The sequence below is a fragment of the Pinus tabuliformis genome, chromosome 8 (genome assembly GCF_031772625.1).
Source record: "Pinus tabuliformis cultivar Carrire ecotype Pingquan chromosome 8, CPIR1, whole genome shotgun sequence".
Classification (NCBI taxonomy): Eukaryota; Viridiplantae; Streptophyta; class Pinopsida; order Pinales; family Pinaceae; genus Pinus; species Pinus tabuliformis.
This window is the reverse complement of record NC_142294.1, coordinates 1,537,617,707-1,537,642,406: the sequence shown is the minus strand read 5'-3', so window position 1 is coordinate 1,537,642,406 and position 24,700 is coordinate 1,537,617,707. Positions and strand designations below refer to the sequence as shown.

At 38.3% G+C, this 24,700-nt stretch overlaps 1 protein-coding gene across 1 annotated transcript in view; it reads left to right on the top strand.

Moving 5' to 3' along the window:
* The window catches only part of LOC149241784 (hyperosmolality-gated Ca2+ permeable channel 2.3-like), a 387,638-nt gene extending 365,823 nt beyond the window's left edge, over nt 1-21,815 (top strand). The window contains 2 exon segments of the mRNA XM_089374051.1: nt 20,259-20,492; nt 21,262-21,815. Coding sequence (XP_089230177.1) covers nt 20,259-20,492; nt 21,262-21,537 — 510 coding nt within the window. The 3' untranslated portion in view covers nt 21,538-21,815.
* Nucleotides 21,816-24,700: the final 2,885 nt, after the last annotated feature.

Sequence of the window (24,700 nt, the reverse complement as noted above, 5' to 3'; positions counted from 1 at the left end):
AAAACAGGGAACCCATATTATATAGAAAGGAACCTTAGAAGAAGGGAAAGACATCATCCGAGAAGATCGAATTTGGTCAATGATCAAGTACATGAATCTTTGATGAAGAGCTATCTCAAACCCATCACCCTCTAGGTAAGAAGGATTGAATGTCTCAAACACATTTTAGATGATGTTATTTTGGTCATTAGGAAAATAAAAAAGTGGACTTGTCATTGTATTTGGGGAAAAACCATGATTCTTGGTCCTTCATAGGGGAAAGCAACCCTTCATCAAGACTAGGGGAATGAAGATCATCACAAACATCTATTTCCAGGGCAAGGGTATAACAAGGGGAGGAATGCTCAAACATGAAGAAAAACCCTTTATTTGTGGCATGGCCTAAGGAAGCATATTCCTCAATTGCTTCTATATTAGAGTCATCAGAATTTGCCACAATTTTGGAAAGCTCTTCTTTGATTAAATCATCTTGGAACATAAGGAAGAGACCTTTCCAATCACTAGGAAGGGCTTCATAAGGGCCAACATTGTTATTTGGAAGGGGCGGAGCATTTTCTTCTTCCTTGAGCTCATTCTTATGGAATTGGGAAACCATGTGGTCTTCATTATAATCATACTCAATTCCCCAATTGATAGCCCAAAAGTCATTCGTAGATTCTTCGCTTATTTGATTATCATGATCTTCCTCAAAATCATCCCATTCTTCACTATATATTTGGTGTTGGTTAGGATTCCATTCATTCTCTTCTTTGGATAGGGAGGACTTTTCCTCCTTCATTTGTTCCCGAAGAATGATCTCCTAGTTATTTACTACATGATTTTGATAAAATGTCTCAAGAAGGTGGTCATAAGTAGGACTTTTTTTATATTCACTCTTCGTGTTACAGAGTCTTTCTGATTGCTCACAATAGTGGGAGAAAATCTCTTGGGAGTTATATGTGGCCATCAATTTCTTGCAAGACTTTTCATATTCCATCATCCATTCTTGCAATGTTTGAGGGCTCTCGAGGTTGAGATCTTCCTCATTGTCCTTAGAGGATATGCTTTCCAATTCATGAGTCTCTCCCTTGGCATTATTATTAAAGTACGCATCAATAAGAGGCCCTTCTTCAAACATAAAACCATATTCAATAACTTCCTCCTCTCGAAGGGCCATATCTAACATTTGGGATATGTCTTCATGAGATTGGAAACTCGACCCTTCATGCAACAAGAACTACGTAGTCAACATTGCAAGAGAAGGAATGCTTTTAGGTTTACATGATTCGAGCCAATCAGTACTTGGGGCAATGGATAGGACAAACAATTCCATTTGGTCACAAGGTTGAGTTATATTTTTCTTTGAAAGTTACCTTATGAACCTTACCACGTGGTTGGTTGCAGAATGTGGATACCCATTGAACATTGGCATATTTTTTGCGGATTTCGGTGAAGGGTACCTTGAGGTCCCTATCATATTGTTAAGTTATGGTATGTTCTATGCTTATAACAGTTTACTTCTTTTTCTTATTATATTCCATCGATTAGCAATCACATGTACATAAACTAAAGTGCAGATAGAACATTAAACAATCGACAGAAAACAAGCCAAGACAAGAGACACAAGATGTGGCAGCTAGCCAGGGACAAACCCCACAATGTGTGGGGAAACCCTTTGATCAAATCTTCTTTTATCTTCAATAATTCAGCAGAGAGAAATAGTACAATAAATCTGATTCATATCAGCAGTAGCAAACCCTAGATCAGTAGCATCAGCATTAGCGACTTCATTATCAAACTAGGGCAGACCATATCTCACAAACCGACAGTCGGATTGACTTCATTCCACCACCAAAAGTTTCGGCTTCCAGAGGAGGTTTAGATGAACCTACAGCGCAGTTCAGATGAGGAGATCTTCTAGGCCACGCAAGTCAATCTTTACTTCTGCAGTTGCAGCTTTAGTTTCAGCAGTTTCCGGCTTCAAACTAGGGCAGTCGATATCTTGCAAACCGTTCGTCGGATTGACTTCATTCCACCACCAAAAGTTGCGGCTTTCAAAGGAGGTTCAGATGAACTTACAGCACAGTTCCAAAGAGGAGATCTTCTAGGCCACGCAAGTCAATCTTTACCTCTGCAGGTGCAGCGTCAAATTCAACAGCTTCCGGCTTCACATGTGTGAGAGAGAGAGACCCATTTCAGCGCAGTAGAGAAGAGACTCATATCTGCGCAGTAGAGAGAGAGAGATGTGATGAGATGAGTGAGTCTAAATGAGGAAAAGTCCTCTTATATTTATACACAACGTTGGTGGGTGAATAGATGCGACTGTTGGGCTTCTGAGCCTACATGAGTTGTAGGTCGGCTTGATAATAATTCCATAATCAAAATAAATTCATATCTCCATGAATACTTATAGGAATTGGATGATCTTTATATCAATCCTACACCTCTCGACGAGAGGAATCTAATAAAAATATTATTAGCCATGAATAAGATGACCCACATGAAGTTTTGCCCTGGTTGCCAATTTTAACACTCCCTCTCAACCATGGAGAACTTCATCTGCAATTTGTCTATCGTTGTTACTATTCATCCATCAAATGCATTGCCCTGTACAGCCTGACCCTTGCCCTGCTCTGCTCTATTCTGCTTGTTCTGCTTTGTCTTGTTCTGCCTGCACTGATCTGTACTGTTTTGCTCTGTTCTGCTCTGCGCTTGCATTGTTCTGTTCTGCTCTGCTTTTGTCTGAATTATGAAGAAGAAGAAATGATCGAGGATGTATCATACTGACTCAAAGTCAGTCTCAGAGTATGTACCACTGGTCCCAGACCAGTCTCAACCAACCCAAAGTCAGCGTCATAGTGAGTACAACTCCAATGGTCCCAGACCAATATCATCCTCCACTGACTCAAAGTCAGTCTCAGAGTATGTACCACTGATCCCAGACCAGTCTCAACCGACCCGAAGTCAGCGTCATAGTATGGTACAACTCCTACCACTGGTCCCAAACCAGTATCATTGATCCCAGATCAATGGAGGTCATCCTAGCGTAGGGAGTATGGTAGTTACAACAATGCCTCCATCGGTACTACTATGGTCCCTAATTTCATTTCCCTGCTCATTGATCAGATGAGAGGTACTTCCCATGAGTCCCAGACTGCATGGGTAGGATGCCTCGACAGGAGAACTTATCAATCCTGTCCTCACAGGAGAACACATCAATCCTGCTACAATTGCCATGGAGAACACATCAATCCTGCTACAATTGCCATGGAGAACACATCAATCCAGGCCTCACAGGAGAACACATCAATCCTGCTACAATCGCCGTGGAGAACACATCAATCCAGGCCTCACAGGAGAACTAATCATCCTACTACACAGGAGAACGAATCATCCTGTTCCACAAGAGAGCGAATCATCTTGTCCCACAAGAGAGCGAATCATCTTGTTCCAGTGTGCACCACCAGGGGAGGGTGAGTCACCCTGTGGTCATATGTTGCTCCAGTAGGAACCGCAAGCCCTTAGAGCTCCCAGAGCTCAATGTATGCAACATGCAGGACCCTTGTACAAGGGTTTCTTGCCGACTCCAAGTCGTTTTGGAAAATCACAAATTAGATCTTTCCTCGAGGCTTTGACAAGGTGTATCAACCTGTACATCATCTTAATGTGATGGAGCTTCCTTGCTCATCAACTTACCATATCCCAGATGATGTCTATCTGCTAGAGCAATTGACGAATACGGGATTCCTCAATAATCGAATCCCGCCTCTGGTTGTTACAGAGAATCACAGTGGTATCCAATGTAAATCCAAACAGCTCACTAAAGAGCTTTCGCAAACAGACTGCCTCACACGAGGTTATGCTAGCAACAATATATCCTGCTTCGGCGGTGCTCAAAGCCACCGACTTCTGCTTCCTGCTCATCCAGGATATCGAAGCAAATCCCAAGGTGAAACAGTACCTGGAAGTGCTCTTACGGTCCACCACACTGCCTGCCCAATCAACATCAGTATATCCAAGTAGTTTCACATCTCCGGCAGTGTATCTTAATCCATGAGAGATTGTGTCCTAAAGACATCTCAGAAGATTCCTGGCATCAATCCAGTGAGGCTCAACCAAATATGAGCTCACAATGCTAACTGCAAAACATATGTTCAGACGGAGGTTCACCAAGAACATCAATGCGAATGAGTTTTCGAAACTCAGAGGCATTTCCCAAGTCTGGTCCGACATCACTACCATATAACTTCTAAAAGTTAAGATCCTCGAGGTAGTCACAGGCTTGCAATCCATCATACCGAATCTTTCCAATATATTTACCACATATTTTCCTTGAGATAGGAAAATTTCTCCTGGCTTTTGCCACACTTCAAGTCCTAGGAAGTAGTGCATCAATCCTAGGTCTTTCATTTCAAATTCAGAGGACAGCTCCCTCTTACATTTGTGAATGAGAGGGTCTGCACCTGTTAGAAAGAGGTCATCCACATACAACACCAGTATGAGAGGCTTGTAACCTTAAAGTAAAGGTTAGGATCGGCTTCACTCCTAGTGAATCCCAGCTTCATCAAGTAGCTATCGATCCTCTCATACCATGCTCGGGGTGCTTGCTTCAGCCCATAAAGAGCTTTCTTCAACCTACATTCATGAGATTTTTGATCATAAATCTCAAATCCTTTAGGTTGCTCCACGTAGACCTCTTCTTTGATTGAGCCATGCAAGAACGCAGTCTTGACATCCATTTGATGTAGGTTCCATCCTTGTGAAGCGGCAAGGGCTATGATCGAGTGGATGGTCATATATCTCGCAACAGGTGCAAATATCTCATCATAGTCTATACCTTCCTTTTGGGAGAAACCTCGAGCAACAAAACGAGCCTTATACTTTTCCGTGCTTCCATCTGTTGCATGCTTTATCTTGTAAAGCCATTTGGAAGTAACAACAGTCTTGTCCTGGGGTCTGGGAACTACTTCCCATACATCATTCTCCATGATAGACTCATATTCTTCGGTCATAGCATCCTTCCATACTTAATGCTTGACGACATCTGAGAATGATGAAGGCTCATCTTGTATGATTGTGCTCATGATGGTCAAGTATCCCTGATACCTGTTAAGTTTCTTACTTTGACGGAAGGTTCCTCAGGGTGCAACATGTCCTTCAGCATCATCAAGTATCCCCCTAAGCCATGAAGGCCTCTTCCTAGAAGAGGAAGGCTCATGTGGATGAGAATCAATCAGATCCATGGGTTCTTCTACATCAGGCATTGATTCATCATCCTTTTCTTTCGGTTCCCTGGTGTCGGCTTCTTGAGAGCTCCTCAAAGTCGGAAGATTGTTCACCTTGCAGTGAACTTTTCTTCAGGAGTCTTGGAACCCAATGCTTGATGAGGGCATCAATTTTGTACATATACGACGGTGATTGTAGTTTCAGCCCATAGAAACTTCAGAAGTCTTTGATCATGGCCCGGACAGCTTCCATCATCGTGCGGTTCTTCCTTCCCACCACACCATTCTGCTCAGGAGTATGTGGTGTAGTAGTCTCCCTCTTAATGCCAACCTCAGGTATGCCTGAGTGAACCAATTGTAATATATCAGAGGTCTTGCTTTGGCTTGAGGGGAATGGTCCCCTTTTGAGCTTTCCTTCAGCACATCCTGGACATGCACCTTCTTTCTCTACTCAGAATTCGGGCATCCCTATCACCATTTGTCTTACACCGAGTATAGCTTTATAATGAAGGGGGGGGAACCTCTAATGCCAAAGATCAGACTGAAGAGAGGTGTCATAAGACATGACACCTAGCAGACTTCCATCGACCTAATATAATGAATCAACACTAAACCCAAGAGTAAAGGCATCTTTAATATTATTTTTCCATATACGTACCTTGCCATCATTAAAGGTTACCTTGTAGCCTTTGTCTTCCGTTACCGAGATGGGCACTAGTTCTTTTTGAGGTCAGGTGCATTTAATATATCCTGGACTTTCTAGCCTTCTTGAATGGTTGTCCTCTTCCTCGATCCCTAGCTCTCCTCTTACCTTTGCTGTTGAATTTGTCATTCCTTTGATTTGCCATCAGAGGGATTTTGATCATCGTCACGGTGGGAGTCCTTTCTATCAGGGCATTCCCTTGCATAGTGACCTGCTTTATTGCAAATGAAACATTGTCCTTTTCTTCCACCCTTAAATCCAACCTTTCTTTTCGATTTAGACTCAGAATTATTTCTTTTCTTAGCATGAGAAGAAAAAGCAGCAGCAGGACCTTTAGACAAGGGCATTTCCTGCTCTTCTACCCTTGTTTGTTCTTGAATGCATCTAGCCATTAATTCCTTGAAACTAGGAATTACATTATTGTTCAAAAGAGTAGTCCTGAACACATACCATTCAGATGGTAATCCTCCGAGAGTTGTGAGTGCCATTTCTCTATCAGTAATGGTTTCCCCAATAGATAGGAGATCGTTCTTGATCTCGGTGATTCTTAAGAAGTATGCTTGCATACTTTCATCTTTACCCTTCTTGATTTCCCTCAACTTATTTCTAAGAAACAAAACTTGATTTGCATCATTAACTTTAAATAAACTCACCAGTTTGTCGTAGATTTCCTTGGAGGTGTCTAGATCGGAGATGTAGGCCACCAAGCGCTTGTCGATAGAGTCCCGGATGATCTTCTTTGTTTTGACTTCTCCATTTTTCCATTTGTTCCAGGCAGCAGCAGATGCATTTGATGAAGGCTCAACAATATTGCCTCTTACATGGTCCAGCACTCCTTGATCTTCAAGGGTTAGATCCATAGACATCTTCCATCCGTGATAGTCAGCTTTCTCACGGAGCTTGTCTTCGGCAGGAAAGAGTGTTGAGGACCCCATAGTTCTTTTAGGATAGCCTTGCCAATCTTCTCTTCAATGATTGCTCTTGCTCTTGCTTGGGCTTTGTCTTCACCTCAGCTCTGATACCATGTTAAGTTATGGTATGTTCTATGCTTATAACAGTTTACTTCTTTTTTTTATTATATTCCACCGATTAGCAATCACATGTACATAAAGTAAAGTGCAGATAGAACATTAAACGATTGACAGAAAACAAGCCAAGACAAGAGACACAAGATGTGGCGGCTAGCCAGGGACAAACCCCACAATGTGTGGGGAAACCCTTTGATCAAATCTTTTTTTATCTTCAATAATTCAGCAGAGAGAAATAGTACAATAAATCTGATTCATATCAGCAGTAGCAAACCCTAGATCAGTAGCATCAGCATTAGCGGCTTCATTATCAAACTAGGGCAGACCATATCTCACAAACCGACAGTCGGATTGACTTTATTCCACCACCAAAAGTTTCGGCTTCCAGAGGAGGTTCAGATGAACCTACAGCGCAGTTCAGATGAGGAGATCTTCTAGGCCACGCAAGTCAATCTTTACTTCTGCAGTTGCAGCTTCAGTTTCAGCAGTTTCCGGCTTCAAACTAGGGCAGTCGATATCTTGCAAACCGTTCGTCGGATTGACTTCATTCCACCACCAAAAGTTGCGGCTTTCAAAGGAGGTTCAGATGAACGTACAGTGCAGTTCCAAAGAGGAGATCTTCTAGGCCACGGAAGTCAATCTTTACTTCTGCAGTTGCAGCTTCAAATTCAACAGCTTCCGGCTTCACATGTGTGAGAGAGAGAGACCCATTTCAGCGCAGTAGAGAAGAGACTCATATCTGCGCAGTAGAGAGAGAGAGATGTGATGAGATGAGTGAGTCTAAATGAGGAAAAGTCCTCTTATATTTATACACAACGTTGGTGGGTGAATAGATGCGACTGTTGGGCTTCTGAGCCTACATGAGTTGTAGGTCGGCTTGATAATAATTCCATAATCAAAATAAATTCATATCTCCATGAATACTTATCGGAATTGGATGATCTTTATATCAATCCTACACCTCTCGACGAGAGGAATCTAATAAAAATATTATTAGCCATGAATAAGATGATCCACATGAAGTTTTGCCCTGGTTGAAAATATGTGGTCAACATGTTGTTGGGACCTTAATGACATGGGAGTCGCTGGAGTGAATGAAATTGCCTTAACAAATGCTTGCTTCACCCTACAAGCACTGACTTTTTAGTTCAATGAAGAACTAGGGCTTCGTTCTTCCAATGGAGTTGCCAATAAATGATATGTCAATATGTTGTATGGGGAACAAAACACACATTTCGTGTCCCTGACAACAACGCCAAAATGTTACCACTCAAACTAGCAGGGGACCTAAGGGGAATCCCTAAAGGGAAAATGCTAGGCTAAGGGAAACAAATGGAGTCTTAGCACACTATCACCTCAGCTAAGGCTCCCTTCTATTTACGGACTTTCATCGATGGCAGGAGACCCGGTATGTGTGGAGTCACTAATGAAGGATAAGTCAATGGATATGAGTGACTTGAATAACCCTTTTCCAGAATTTGAAGCATAGAGACTGTTTTCTTTGTAAGCAAGGTACTAGGTAATCTAGGGAAAGGAATAGAGGGTTTGAGGGTTAGGTTTATGGGATAAGATGTGTGAACGAGGTTCCCAATCCCTAAAATCCTTCTTAGAATTGGTATCCCGGATGGTTCTTGAAAGATGGTCTTGTAAAGGAGTGGGACCACGCCAAGTGGACCCAGTCTAGGGTATGAGGAAGGAATGTAGCAAACCAATGATATTCTTATCCTAGACAAGGTGGAGAGAGGATCAAAGAAAATATAATTACTCAAAGATGCTGGTTTGACCCTGGGAAGTGCTAGCCTTGGGGATGGCAGGGCAAGTTTGGGTTCGGCTAGGGCTTGGATTTTCTTCCAATTCCACCATTAGAATGTCTTCAAATTTGGAGGAATGCTAGAGGAAAGGCTAGCACAAAAGACTCTAGGAGATCGAATTCTTTTAGTGGCTAGCTTGTCGGGAAATTAATGCCCTAGGCACCCCAACGTGGCTAGACTTGGGACAAGTTGAAAAAATGAAATTTTTTGTGACTACCCTTGGTATATCAGTGCCTTAATCCTTAGGAGAATGGAGTCTATGTTGATCATGTGAGATTTCTTGGTTCCTAGTCAAGGAGGCCTCAAAATTACTTCACGAACCCTCTAGGTCAAGTGAAAGCAATCTTGCAGCTTTTATACTTCAAATGCACAAGAGGAATGGATTATCAAGGTCCAATTTTACCCCTAGAAGATTTCGCTCATGCTACATGGCCCATACATGGAGAGAACGTTATAATAGAGACAATCCCACAATATTAAGCAATAATTTGCATGCAACAGTTAGCCCTAAAACAATGAAAATCCCAATCCAGCATATATGACAAAAATAACAAGAATAACATCAAAATTTCGTACTTACGTGGAGTAGAGTATATCCAACCATTCACAAAAAACAATAGAGAAGCTCCAAGAGAAGAGAATATAGACCAATAACCATACATCAAAATTCATCCATAAATGCTCCAATTCATCCTCCAGAAAAAAAGGGCAAAATTATCTAAAGAAGAGAGAGATCCAATCCAAAGTGATGATGAGAAATGATCTCACATCACTTGTATTTATACACATCTTAGGAGTTTTAATTAGCCTCCTTGGCCTACATAAGCCCCAAAATAAAATAATGTGCTAATAATACAACATTTTGGTAACAAGCCCACCAAACTAGCTCATAAACAATGTTTTAAAACTTCGACTCCGACTTAACCGAGGGTTGACTCCGACTCCAACTCCGACTCAGTATCAACTCGACCGACATGATTTCAATGACTCAGTCGTTGTAAAAAATACATTAAATATTTATTTTTTTAATAAAAAAACATAATTTTAAAGATTCTTATTCATGTTTCCAAACACACAACATTAGAATATAGATAGAAAACAACATATGATCAAAATAGGCTCATGAATATATCCATTATATCAAAATGGCATCTAATGCACTATCCAATACATACATGATGATGATATAGAGATCAAAACAAAAGCACATAACCAAGGAGGCTAGAAATGGCCTCTACAACAAAAGTAAACTGTGACCAATACTATTGGCTATTGCGAGAGGAGCCAAGATCATCTGGCTCAACCTCTGGATTAGAGTTAGACAGGCCAACGCATGGATCCTCATCATTTTTTCCAATTGCAACTGGAGAAGTGGTAGCACTAGCAAGCTGTGCAGTAGCTGCAAGCTGAGATAGACGAGATATGTGCTTTTGTAGTAGCTAAGCAAAGGAAGCGCCTGCAACTGGAGGACTTGTTGGCCCTGAGGCTGGTACAAGTGGATCAGGATCTACATTCAACTGAACATTATGTTCGAGTGATGCTATCATCTCATAATCATAATCAATATCCTCATCAGAATGAAACTTTGCTGGATGACTCTCCACTATCCAATCTGATGTTGGATCAATGTCTTCAAACACAATGGGATCTGAATCAAGGCTTTTATTCAACAATTGGTTGCGTCTAAGCCAGAGGTTGTATTGGACATAGACTAGATCATTTAACTATTTTTTATCCAAATGGTTTAGCTTCTTCGCGTGAATCCTCTCAAAGATAGACCGATTGCGCTCACACCCAATAGCACTCAAGTTTGACTCAAAATACGAATTGAAAACTTCTACAATTTAAGACAATGGCTACCAAAAGCCTCCCACCATTGTGCTGCGAAAAACATAAGAGTGTAATGAGTTAGCTCAACAAAATTACAAATTATATCCAACTTTCAAATTATAAGCGATTTAACAAAATATGTATTAAGAATTTGAAAATGGAAATTTTTGTTTACCTAGCTCCTCTGCTTCCCTTGCAATCTTTGCTAGGTTCTTCCCAAAGGTACCTAAGGCATTGCTGAAGGTTGTGACCCGTCGGTGTATCTCCAGCTGATCACACTCCAATGGGATCATGCGATCAATGCAGTCAATCAATCCATCTCTAACCTCCCCCTTCAAAGCTCCTATTGCCTTAGCTTTATAATGATACCATGGGTTCAAAAATACCCAGCTGCATGTATAGGGCGATGGAGTTGATTGTTCCATCTCTCATCAATGATTGCCCAAATGGGCCCATACTTAGCCACTTTATCCTTGTATGCCCTCTTTATTTGCTCCTTTGCTTGATCCATAACCTCATAAATGAAGCCCATAGCCAATCTTTCTCCATCCACCAACCGCAACACCTTAACCAGTGGCTCAGCAAGCCTCACAATCTTTGCTGCCTTTCTCCAAAATATTTCTTCTTTAACTTTCTTTTTCAATTATTTGCCTTCCTGTTTGTGAGACCACTAGGTTTGATTCCATTCTTCACTGGAAAATATCTTTTGCAAGTTTCTATGTTGTGAAAGCATAGATTGCAATGTCAAAAAATGAGTAGCAAATCTAGTGATGGCAGGCCTAATAATATCCCTGCCACCTGTGTGTCTCCTCATAAGGCTCAAAATCCATGAATCATTGTAGATAAATTTTGTTATGCTTTTGGCATGATCTACAGTGTATTTGTCCCAATCTAATTTGCCAATATCCTCAAGCATGAGGTCTATGCAATGTGTAGCACATGGGGTCCAAAAGATCGTTTTGTGTTTTTCCTTTAACAGTTTACCAGCAAGAACATAGTTAGAGGCATTATTTGTGATGACTTGAACAACATTAGCCACCCCCACCTCCTCAACAACCTCATCCAATAGCGAAAACAACAATTTTCCATCTTTTACCTTATCAGATGCATCAATTGATTTTAGAAACATGGTTCCCTATGGGCAAAAGATAAGGAAGTTTATGATGGTACAGTTCCTTTGATCAGTCCATCCATCTGACATGATGGTACATCATGTTCTTGCCCATGAGTCCTTGAAATCTTTCAAATACTCATTAATGGAGGCAATTTCTTTTTGCAAACGATACCCCCTTAACTCATGCATAGTAGGGCCTTTGAAGCCTTTTCCAGCAGCATGTATGGCATCAAACTTAGGCTCATAATATGGTGAACGGGAAGCATTGAAGGGGGATATCAGCTTCATACCACCATCTACATATGTAATCACAAGCAATCTCCCTCAATTCTTTCTTCCAATGGTAATCTAAAGTGGGCTGCAAAGTTCTACTAGCTTGAGGACCATGTGCATCTGATGGAGAGAAGGGTGTGACAGTGAAATAACTTTTGATATTCATATCACCCTTCTTTTTCATTTTATCCTTACCTTTTTCTTAAATAGACTCCAAAGAGGGAGGAACATATCGAAAGGGGTTGGATGCATCAATATAAGAGATAGAGGAAGAACCCTCAAAATCAAAATGTGAGTTGGTAGCCAACATTTTTTGTATACTCTTCTTCCTTCCAATTTCAGCCTTTAACTCTTTTTGCCTAGCCTTTTCTTCTTTAAACTTCTCAAAGTTGGCTAACAATTCCTTCCTAATCTCCCCAATTTCATCTGATTCACATGGAGTAATTTGGCCTTTAATCCTTGCCAAGTGTTGTTTCAGCGTATCAATGCCCCCAGGACCTTCCTTAATTTTTCTATGGCAAAATTTGCAATGCATTTGACTATCAACCATTTCAACATATGCCCAAGCAGCATCTTTCATGTTAAGTGCCATTTTTTGACTTGGAAATGAAAACAAAAAATCTGAAAATGAAAACAAAAATAATAACATTGCTTCAATGTTCATTTCTTCCACAAAAATCACTCTTCAATTTCCAGGTTTGCACATAAAAATTAATAAGCAAAAACAGATTTTTACAAGTGAAAAAAATACCTCCAGGCACAAACTGCCTCCTCAAGGTTGCTCCAACAAACCAACTCCTCAATGCTGCTCCAAATGGCTACCCAAGAAGCTCCTCACTCCTGCTACAATGCTTGTTCAAGACTCCTCACTGCTGCTCCAAAAACAAACTCCACAACTCACAAACTCTCACTCAACTGCAATGAGATCACTGTGAGGAAATGAGAGGGGTTGGGTGGGTTTTATAGGGTTTAGGAGAGGGGAATAGACCCCAAATAACCTATAGGCAAATTAGAAATGGGTTTGGGGTCCCCAAAAAACAAGTTAAAAAAAAAATCATTGTTTTGGTCTTTTTCGAGCCGTTGTCACCAAGCCGGGCTCAGTAATAACCCAACCAGTCGAACCGGTTTGAACACCGAGTCGACCCAATGAGAGCATGACTCAGACTAACTAGACAACTTGGCTGGCTCGGTAATAATCCGGCTGATCGAACTGGTTCGAAGGTCGAGTCGACCCGGTGAGGGCATGACTCGGACCAACTCGACTGAGTCGGTTTTGAGCTGGCCATTTACAAAACAGTGCTGATAAATGAAAAAAATAAGGCATCTCAAGAGATCAAATAATAATATATGCATGTTGCAGTGACCTCTAAGATGCCTAATCAGATCCATGGGTGCCACAATGAAGAATAGGACCCTCAAAAGCAGTGGACAAGGGGTTGGCCCCTTCTAATAACTGGTGGTGCTCCAAATGACATGTGGGGGCACACAAGTGTTCTCATGCATCTCCAAACAAATCGAAGATACTTGAGGTTGCCCTCAAGGGCTAAGATGATAATGTAGGTGATGCCACATCATTATACAAGTCTTGGATCATCTACTAAGTGTATGGTATAGATCTGGGGCCACCTGGGCATGATGGATTAGGTGCATCCTCCTCGTCCAATAAGTGAACTATGAGCAATCTCTAAATGGTTGTGAGAATCCATGAAGTGCAGTCTACTGCTGAGGAGGCCCATGGCTCTCAACGCTCACCCTATATGTGCCAATGTAGCCCTCTGGAGGATTAGGACCCCATATAGGGAGACCAAACCCAAATGGAAACCATCTGCAGTCTTGTATAAGATCCAATGCGTCCCCTAGCCTTCTAATACAACAAGTCATTATAAAAATCGAGTAAATGAGTTTACCTAATCATGGACCACAGGTGGGGACTTCATAATGGCCTGCCCTTCCATAATGGGCTTCGAGATGTGCCAATGTCTCCTAAACTCTTAATGGGGTTAACCAAGTATCCTATTAGATGGTTTCTACCTCTAAAGGGGATAATGTAGTCAAGGTACATTCGCAAAAAGTGGTGGCGTGTGACAAATAGGTGGATGAAGTAGGGGATGAGAAGGGGCAACCCTGGGTCACATGCTAGGGTACAAGGGTAGCTAATAAGAGGGAAGCTCACACTTGTGTTTAAAATGTGTAGGAGAGAGGAATCGTGGTACGAGGTGCCCCGACCTTGGTTTTCTTACCCTTCTTTATATGTCTTTTGCCTTTTTATGATTTTCTTTGATTAACTGCTCGGGGCTCAAGGGGTTAGAGCATGATGTATAAGATATAGTAGTGAATTCTCCCTTTTAAGGTGGGGCGATTCATCGCCCAGCAGGGGTTGGGACAATCATGGGTTCCTATATGATGAAGAAGGCTCATAGAACCTGTAGGAACCAGTGGGATGGCCACGATGATGGGATAGAGGTCATGCATCGGCTTTTTCGCACGTGCTAAATGCTTTGTCCCGAACATCTTTTGCATTTTGTGGTACTTCTCTTGTTGATTGTGGCCATATATGCTTTTAACTTTCTTTTCAGCCGCATCAACCTTTGGGCTTCATTCCAGGCCATGACCCAAGGTGTGGGCAAGGGGAACGGGCGAGCTGACCCTATGTGGACCTGATGGAGGAATGTGGACCCAGGTGGGAGAAATGATGGATGGGGTAATAATAAATGGAAAGGGTAATATGAATGGATAAGGGAGCAGGACCACGCAACCAAAATCAAGGTTTCCCGTCAAATACCATCCCTGGAACCAAATAGTCAGTAAAAGAGATCCCACGAGACTAGAATCTAAGGTTAATTCCTAAAAGGGGTCTAGGGGACAGAAACACAGACCTAGCCCATTCTTTTTGCCGAATCCCCCCAGTAATCCATACCCAGAAGTGTCCATGATAAGTAAACTACAATACTCAATGTCCAAATGACAAGGCATACCTTTAGATTCGGGAGGCCCACCTTCAAACATATGATCGTGGCAGATGGGCGAGGGACCACATGGTTGGCTCAGGTGGCGGAGAAATGGCACAATAAGCTAGCTGCTGGTTGTTGGCTGATGAATGAGGACTATCTTGGAGAAAACTAAATTCTCCTAGGGATATTACCCACAAAGTGGTAGGCAACATTGTCAATTCATTGGGAAAGAGAAGATTAGTAAGGTATTAGGGGAGTAAAAAAAGTAATAAAGTACATTTGATTTTAAATCAAAGAAGTATTTAATAATATAAAAAAAAGAGGAAGGCCTACTAAGTGAATATAATAAAAGTCGAATCAATAATAAAAAAGAAAAAAAAAATTATAGAATAATTAAGTTAAATTTTTTTATGAGGTTATATATATATATATATATATATAATAAAGGGTGAAAAACGAAAAATATTATAAAGGATGTTTTTTAAGTAATAGAAGGATTATTATTAAACCCTAAGTTCATCGTGACAAAGAAAAATGGAGTCAAATTCAAAAATCATGAGGGAAGTCAATATGAGTTCCACACAACAATCATTATTTTGGATTAAATGTCCAAGTTGTCTAAATTAAATTGGATATACATATATTAAAAAAAATGCAATTTAAAATGTCCAAGCTGTGGAAGATTTTTTAGTGCAGAAAAACATCAAGACAACGAGCAGTTGTAGGTTAAACGATTAAATGGAGAAATCGCAAAACTTCAACAAAAGAACGAAGCATCAGAAAAGAAATATAAAATTCTCGAAGATTGGTTTCATGAAAAATCAACAGAAAATAATGAATAGATTTTTCTCCTAAGAGATCATAATAAAAAATTACTTGAATAGATAAAAAATTCTAAGATTAAGAAGCAAAAATTAGAGGAAGAGAAAGAAAGTTTTGAGGATAAATTTAATGAGAATTTCTTGAAGAAAGAAGAAAAGAATTTGCATTTAAAAACTTTGAATCAAAGGTTATCAGAACAAATCAAAAATAAAGAGAAGGATACTAAGGACAAAGTTGACGATTCAGAAAATGACGAACTTTCACATCTAAGGAGTCATAACCAAGCCCTATTTACACAAATTAAGAAGCTTAAAAGTGACAAGAAGCAGTGAAGCACCAGCCGTATAAGACCCGCGAGTACCTGTGGGTCTTGGCGGGTTCTATATCGAGCCGAGTCACTCGCATCGAACTCATGTCTAAGACCTAGACTCGGCGAGTATTTTATTAAACCCGAGTACCCGTATAAGACCCACGGGTTTGCCATAAGACCCGCATCGAACCCTTCTAAGACCCGTCGACCCCCAAAAGGCAAATTATTTTTGTTTTTTTAATTTTTCTTTTCTCTTTTGGAAATGAGGTGGAGGGAAAGGTAGATTGGAGGGAAGAAAATGCTTTATTATTGTTGTAATAGGCCTTTGAAGGGGTGTTATCACCCAGTAAGAATAGACTCTTCAAATTTCGTTATTTGATTAGTCTATTTCTTTTTCATATACTTCGAAATCCTAAATTATGTGTTCATCTCGGTTCGCTGACTTATTTTCAAAGTTTCATGTGCAGGGGGCACCTATCTACTAATATTTTTTCTTGGCAAAGATCTTAAGGAATAGTAGGTGCCTCAAAATTTGAAGGCTTGGGATCCTCTTCGGTTGGAGTACCCATCTTCAAATACAAAAAAAGCTCATTCCCACCTTGCACCAAGTTTCACCTCCAATCCTTTGAATATTTCTCCAAGATATTTCCTTCTTTTCATGCACATAAAATTCTCTTCAATATCTCGTGGTTTGATTTTGAAGATTTTCATTCTATCATTTCAATTGGTGTTTTTTGGGTTTTGTATACTAACAATTTTGAGTGTTCCAAAAGCATTTTGGGCACTTTTCACATTGATTTGTTTGCTAGTTTTTAGATGGCTAGTGATCCTAAACGCTGGAAAGATTGTTATGAGACAATCATTTATCATTTATGACACATGTATTTGAATTTTGAACTCACTGACATTTTTTATTTTAATTATGGAATAATGAGTCATTTTCTTATTCAGTATCTAAATGTTTTTCTTACAAAAATCGAATATGTTATGTTGTACTTTTATAGATATGAGATGATGTTATGAATTATTGCATATATTGTGGTTTTTATAGCTTATAACGATTGGAATTGTTATTAGTTTCTTTTTTGTGCTTAAAATTTACCATATATTTTTTTTTTTTTTGTATTTTAACGAGTCTTATACGGGTCGTTCCTGAGTCTTATACGAGTTGACGAGTCTTATACGAGTACGAGTCATGCAACATTGACAAGAAGTCTCTAAATGACAAGTTAGAACAACTTCAAGGAAAAGTATTGGAGTCTCGAGTCATTTTGGTCCAAGTTAAAGATAAAGGAATAAACACTGATCCAGTTCACAACTCAAGAGGATGAGTAACTAAAAGAAGTTAAAACATATTCAGAAGTTACAGTTCAAATGATGGACATTCCAAATGATGATGTCAACTCAACAACAACACTTGAAGGAAATCAGGGAACTGCCACAAACATGATAAGGGAAAGTTCAACCAAAAGAACTCCTTGTCGATATCCGAGTCACAATGGCAGACTTTCCAATCAATCTACCTACCAGTATCTCTCAGAACGAAAACAACAGATTTATGTTCCAAAGAACATTGAAGTTTGTAGAATCTAGTCTGCTGGTAACAATTCATTGCAAATTTCCAGTGACCAAAAGATTTCACAGAGAAATAATATAGGATGGTCGACGATTTTATTTATCACTCCAAGGCTCATGTCGTCTTGTATCAATGAAGATGAAAGTTCAGAAACGAGGAGATATTTGAAATGGGAAAAGAGATCAAGCTCTTTCATCAGTAAGCTTTGAGGACAAAGCTTTTTGAAGAGGAAGGCAATGTTATGAATAAAATATATATATATACATATAAAACAACAATAATAATAAATAATGATTAATTAGTAAATAGTTAATGAAAAGGTATGTCCCTAAGGACGTAACCGTTGATGAAGAGGTCCCTGCCTAACCTATAAAAGCGGGCCCTCACCCTCATTGTAATCATCTCATATCTCATATATTTCACATCAAGTTTTTTATACAATATTACTTGTCCTACAATGGATGTTCTTGTCTTTGAAGTATTTTGAAGATTACTCTGCTGCGTATATGAACTTTGTTCACTACATTGGTATCAAGGCGTAACTGAGCTTTATTCATAACATATAAAATTCGCTCCCGACCTGAGAGATTTTGAAAATGTTGCTCCTTACTCCCACTTCCGCTCCCACTCCCAAGCAATCATTTGTTAGATGTAAAATCCAATATTGCATCCAACGAATGCAGACACTTGAAATTTGAGTAAACCTACAAGGAGATAAGTAAAAAATATGACTAGAAAAAGTAGTTATCTTTTTTTCCCTCTAAAAATCTTCTCCCCTAGGAATGACATCATCATTGTGAATCCTCTTGGTTCTCTTAAAGTTAATATTGTTATTACATTTTTCATTTTGAGACCCATTTTTTACCTCAAAATTCCCCTACTCAATTATCTCCATGAAAAGAGGGATGACTCTCTTTAATCCAACAATAGGCCTCAATCTGTGTGCAAAATGACCCCCAAGATGGGATGTGTGGACCAAGAAAGCATGAGAAATGTAAGGTGTAGGAAGAATAAGTCAAATATGTCGTGAACCATATCTCCATGAAAAGAGGGATGGCTCCCTTTAATCCAACAATAGGCCTCAATCTATGTGCATAATAACCCCCAAGATGGTATGTGTGGACCAAGAAAGCGTGGACCAAGAAAGCATGAGGAAATGTAAGGTGGCAGGAAGAATAAGTCAAATATGTCATGAACTATATACCAAAGACATCAAGAATCCAACTAATTAAGGAGCAGAAACAACGTCATCAAAATGTGCATAAAGTGACTATAAGTGTGCGTGAGCCTCCAAATGTGAGCCCTACGAGGGGAGCGCTCTAGTTAGGATCATGCTCCATCCTAAAGTAATCTCTCCACATGTGAATGAATGTCATCCGTAATTGATAGGGTGTTCGAGAAGGATGTGAGCCCTACGAGGCACTCTAGTTAAGATCGTGCCCCATCCTAAAGTAATCTCTCCACATGTGAATGAATATCATCCATAATTGATAGGGTGTTGGAGAAAAGGATCCCCAACCATGTTCATATCTGACAAACCATGTGTAATAAAATGTGTGCATGCCTAAGTGCTTTATGCCTGATGAAGTCAATCAAATGGAGATGCGAATACAATGTCCACTTAGCCCCATAATGTCAAAATGTCAGGGTGTTCTACCAAGAGATCCATGTATTATCATATCCAATCATCTAGAAAAGTATGGAGACGAAAACATCATATGATCAAGTGTGTTGCTATCTCTTTATGATAAGCAAGGATACCAAGAAAAACACCATCAAAACCTCTAGTTACATCATCATTTATATCATCAACAATCCAAGGAATCTAGTGAAAACCCTAGCCGAATGAATTCACGAATATAGGCCTTATGCAAAATGAAGGGTATGCTAACTCCAAAGTGAGTACTCATTCTTTCTATTCTCATTTCATAACTGAGAAGAAAAGAGTAGGAAATGGGCTTCGCTTTGGGCTCCACTTTCTCCCGAGTTTTTATTTTATTGGGTTTTTCTAGTGGACATTTTGTGTTCATTATGCAAATGGTGTTTTATTTGCTTACCTTTTTTCATTTATGTTTTCAGTTTATTTCTCTATTTGTTCACTAAGCTAGTCATATTAAATCTGAAATCTATAATAAAACACTGCATTATAAGAGATTGCAGAATGTAGTAAGATGTGATGTGATGAACTTTTTTAGTGGAATATCCACGGCAGTTTACATATCACTGTAAACCTGAATTCCATATTATCTGGTCAAATGTGTTATATGGTTCTTAACAATCTTCACATCTATGGGTAGTGGGAATTGTGAAATTGCAATGTTATAAATTCTGAACTTTGGATTCTATAGTTATTTAATGTTCAGTTAAGTTCAGTTAAGATCATGATAGGCTAGGTGTAGTAGCTAAATCTCATGCACTACTCACAGAGGTAGGTAGGGCGGTGCTGTAGATGAAAGTATGGCTTAGCATGTAATCTATGAAAGGTGACTATTGCATTTTAGTACTATAAGTATTGTTTTCATAAAAAATCATCTTATTACATATTAACAGAGTGATTATCTTAAAATGCCAATTATCTTGATTTTAATGAGATACATATGGAATGCTCTAATAAAATCGTATCCGTTACTATCTAGATGCTGAACGTATATCGCAGTAAATCCGAGACTGGAGGACAATATTGGCCAGTTGTGCATAACGGTACCATATTTTCATTGATTCTGATGCAAATAATCGCACTGGGAATATTTGGGGTAAAGGACGTTCCGGTAGCTTCAGGCCTGATGTTACCACTAGTTCTGTTTACTCTTCTTTTCAACGAGTACTGCAGGCAACGTTTCTATCATATGTTTCAGAGTTACTCTGCAGAGGTGCTTCCACTTTTACAATATCCTGTACTGTGCATATCGTTCTTTATGTGTGATGACATAATCTCTAATCTCTAATGAAATCAACCCTGATGTATGTTTTTAGAATCATGCATTTCGATGTGAATTTGAATGTTAACTTGCACTCAAACAAATTAATTAAGCAAGTTTGTGACTATACCTGAAATAAAGTATTTTAAAAGACTAAATTTTATTTCATGTACAGGAAAGAAAACCATAGCAGTGATAAGACCAGAAATAATAATTGTGAGCTTATTCAAAATCAATGATGGGAAAATTCATCAGAGTTAATATTTTTTAAAGGACATTTGGATTTTAAGCTTGATATAAAAATTTTAACATAGTTGGTCTTTTTTCTTTTTTAATATATATATATATATTTTCTTTTTTTCCGGTGGGAGGAGTTTAGAGTTAATTATTTTTTAACTACATTTGGATGTTAAGCTTGATATAAATATTTTAATATAGCTGGTTTTTTTTTTTGGTGGGCGGGGTTGGCGTTTTAGTTACGTTGGGATTTAAATTTGAATTGTCACTTCACTTGATTTGATTGCCCATTTTGTGTGAATGAATTATTTAATTATTTTTAAATCATTAATATTTAGAGTCAAGATATCAAAAGGAGCTTTAGTAAAGAAATTTTCTCGCAAAGAATTTTGGAAGATAGGGATTTTTATGTTAAGACATTAGTATATTGTTCTTGCATTGTGAATACATGGGCGTTGTTATTTGACATCAACATCATTGGCAGGATCTAATAAGTAAAGATGCGAAAGATGAGCCAAATGAGGAAATGCAGAACTTCCTGTCAAGTTTAGCTTCTGCATATTTGCATCCAACTTTGCATCCACTTGAATTGTCAGACATTGAAGAGAGTAGCAAACAAGTTAACGTGGTTGTTGAGAGATGCTTGAGGCCCAGTTTGGTGAATCCACCATTCGTTAGAACAGTTTTTTTAAGACTTCATGAGATCGGCACTTGGCTGTCGATGGCCCTGGCTTATCAGGAGAAGAGAGTATCGAGATAAAGATATAGACATAGTACAGTTCGATGGAAAAGATGTGAATTCAAGCTCACTACAAGATTTACTTTACGTGAATGTAGGGTTGCATCTTTTGCATTGCCTATATAGATAACATCAACAAAGAAAGCAGGGACTGCACTTAAGAGTTGCATTGTACATTTTGCAAGGTGTACACACTATTCTTTGATATGTTCTCAAATAAATTATGATTAATTTATTTGTAAATATATTTTTTTCCATATAATGTTGTATGTAATAAGTCTGCCCTTTTTGTATTTCAACGCAAAAATCATTCTTGATAAATACACTTTTCATAGATGGGAATCTTGTATTATTTACAAGATTTATTCATATTGCCAAATTCTGCTAATGTTGTATGTAATAAGTTTGCCCTTTCTGTATTTCAACGCAAAATCATTCTTGATAAATACACTTTTCATAGATGGGAATCTTGTATTATTTACAAGATTTATTCATATTGCCAAATACTGCTAATGTTGTATGTAATAAGTTTGCCCTTTCTGTATTTCAACGCAAAAATCATTCTTGATAAATACACTTTTCATAGATGGGAATGTTGTATTATTTACAAGATTTATTCATATTGCCAAATTCTGCAAGATTTTTTAGCATTGAATTGAAATACACTTATGCCTGAACATTGAACTTTGAACTGTTTACCTTAAATTGGGGATTGTGTAATGCACACAGTTTGGTTACGCTCTGATACTAGATGATACAAACACTTTAATTTTATATATATATGAAAAATTGAACGATGAATTTTACAAAGAGGGCCCTGATTTAAATCTGGCCTTGGCCTTGGATATCTTTTCGAGAAGGGACATGATTCTGATACCAGATGATACAAACACTTAAATTATATATATATATAAATTGAACGATGAATTTTACAAAGAGGGCTTTGGTTTGAATATGGCCTTGTATTCGAGAAGGGACATGATCCTTGATCTGCTCTAATTACATATATTTAGTTTTTTACATGATGGATTGCCAATTAATGTCGTAAGAAAAACAATATGTTTAAACTTTAAAATCCTACTTAAACAAGAAAGTGTGATCATCGATTGGAGATTACGATAATTGTCATAAGTAAGAAGAACAATAACAATATGTTAAATAAGCTCATGAAATAAAAGCAGCCTAACAATCTATGATTCTACCCTTTACCCATTGTTTTACTTACCTATCCCCAGATACATCAATTGGAAATAATTGCCATAAATAAGAACAATATGTTAAATAAGCTAATGAAATAAGATTAGCTTAACATTCTATGAGCAAGCCAAGAACAATATGTTAAATAAGCTAATGAAATAAGATTAGCTTAACATTCTATGAGCAAGCCAAGAACAATATGTTAAATAAGCTAATGAAATAAGATTAGCTTAACATTCTATGAGCAAGCCAAGAACAATATGTTAAATAAGCTAATGAAATAAGATTAGCTTAACATTCTATGAGCAAGCCTTGATGGAAAATTTATTTTGAAGTTGATTCGCTTTGAATATGATTACTACCGACGTTGTGAATGGATTTCTTGAGAGCATCGACATAGCTTTTTGGCAATAATTGCCATAAATAAGAAGAACAATATGTTAAATAAGCTAATGATATAAGATTAGCTTAACATTCTATGAGCCTCGATGGAAAAGTTATTTTGACATTGATTCATTTTGAATACGATCCAAAGCTTTGTTTGTCTTTGCCCATTATTGGATTACTACTGACATTGTGAATGGATTTCTCCAGAGCATCGACATAGCTTTTTGGTGTAGTAGTGTTTCCAAACTCCTCCCATCTATTGTCCTTTCAGTTGTTGAGATTGGAGCTTTCAAGTTTTTCTTTAACTTCCTTATTTGGCGACTTGGTGTTGGTGTTTACATCTTCTTTATATGAGGTCTCATCCATATAACCAAGACCAGTCTTGTCATATGGCAATCTTTGATTGCTAAGAATGGCATCTAGGTTTTGAGAGCTTTTCATGTTTTGTTGAGTTTATCTAGCGCTTTTCTTAATGAGACAATTTTTGCTTCAAGCTTTTCACAATTTTCTTCCTTTTAGTTGACAGTTCAACACTTCTTCCACTCTTTTTGCTTCCTCTCTTTCAATCTTGATGAAGATGATTTAATTGGATAGTCTTTTATTCTTCTTCCTGAGTTTATCAAATTCTTCTAATGCACTGATAAGTTCTGCTTCAAAGATCCACTATGCTTTCAACACTTTCTCCTTTCGATTTTTCTTTTTTTCTCCTTTGATTTGTCTATGTTGGATTCTTCATTTGTGGCTAAAAATAAGATCTCTCTGATACATTTATCGAATTCATTCTTCTTCTTCATAAAAATCTTTATGCTCTTTGGAATAAAAAATGTTCTTTTTCGAAGATTTTTCTTTGAAGACTACTTTTCTGGTTTCTTCTTCATCATCACTATCATCCTAGTAAGGACACTTCGCAAGAAAATTTCCTATATTACGACAATTAAAACATATGAGAGGTATCTTACCTTTGAATTTTGATTATCCCTTTTGTTTTCTGACTAGCTAATACATTTATGTATTAGATTCATCATTGGAACAATCACCAAACTTGCATAAACTTGCACTTTTTTTTAACTTGGATGCTTTAAATGAGATTCTTTGAAGTTTGTCCATCTTTAGATTCTCCAAATCTCTTGATTCTTCAATGACAAAGACCTTGACATCAAAATGTAGAGGAGACCTCAATTTTTTTTAAACAACTATTGTTTCTTTAACTTCACCAAATCCTTTGAGAGAATTAACCACTTCATCCACTCAAAGAACATAAGCAACAACATCTTCATCATCATTCATTTTTAAGCTTTCAAATTGTTTCTGGAAAGTGTAAAGATTTGTTTTCTCTACTCTGTCATCTCCTTCATGGTTGCTTACAAGCTTGTCCCACATCTCTTTAGCTAATATAGACTGAACTTTAATAAATTTTGAATATGACATGCCACTTAAAATGGAGTTCATAACTTTTACATTGGAGACATAAGCCTTTCTCCCATTATGATCAGTTGGAGGAGAGGATTGGAATTTATGTCCATTTGTTGGAAATTCCTAGGGAGGGACGAGGTGTGGGATAGGGCTGAATCAATGTTTAATTACTTCTTACAATATTTTA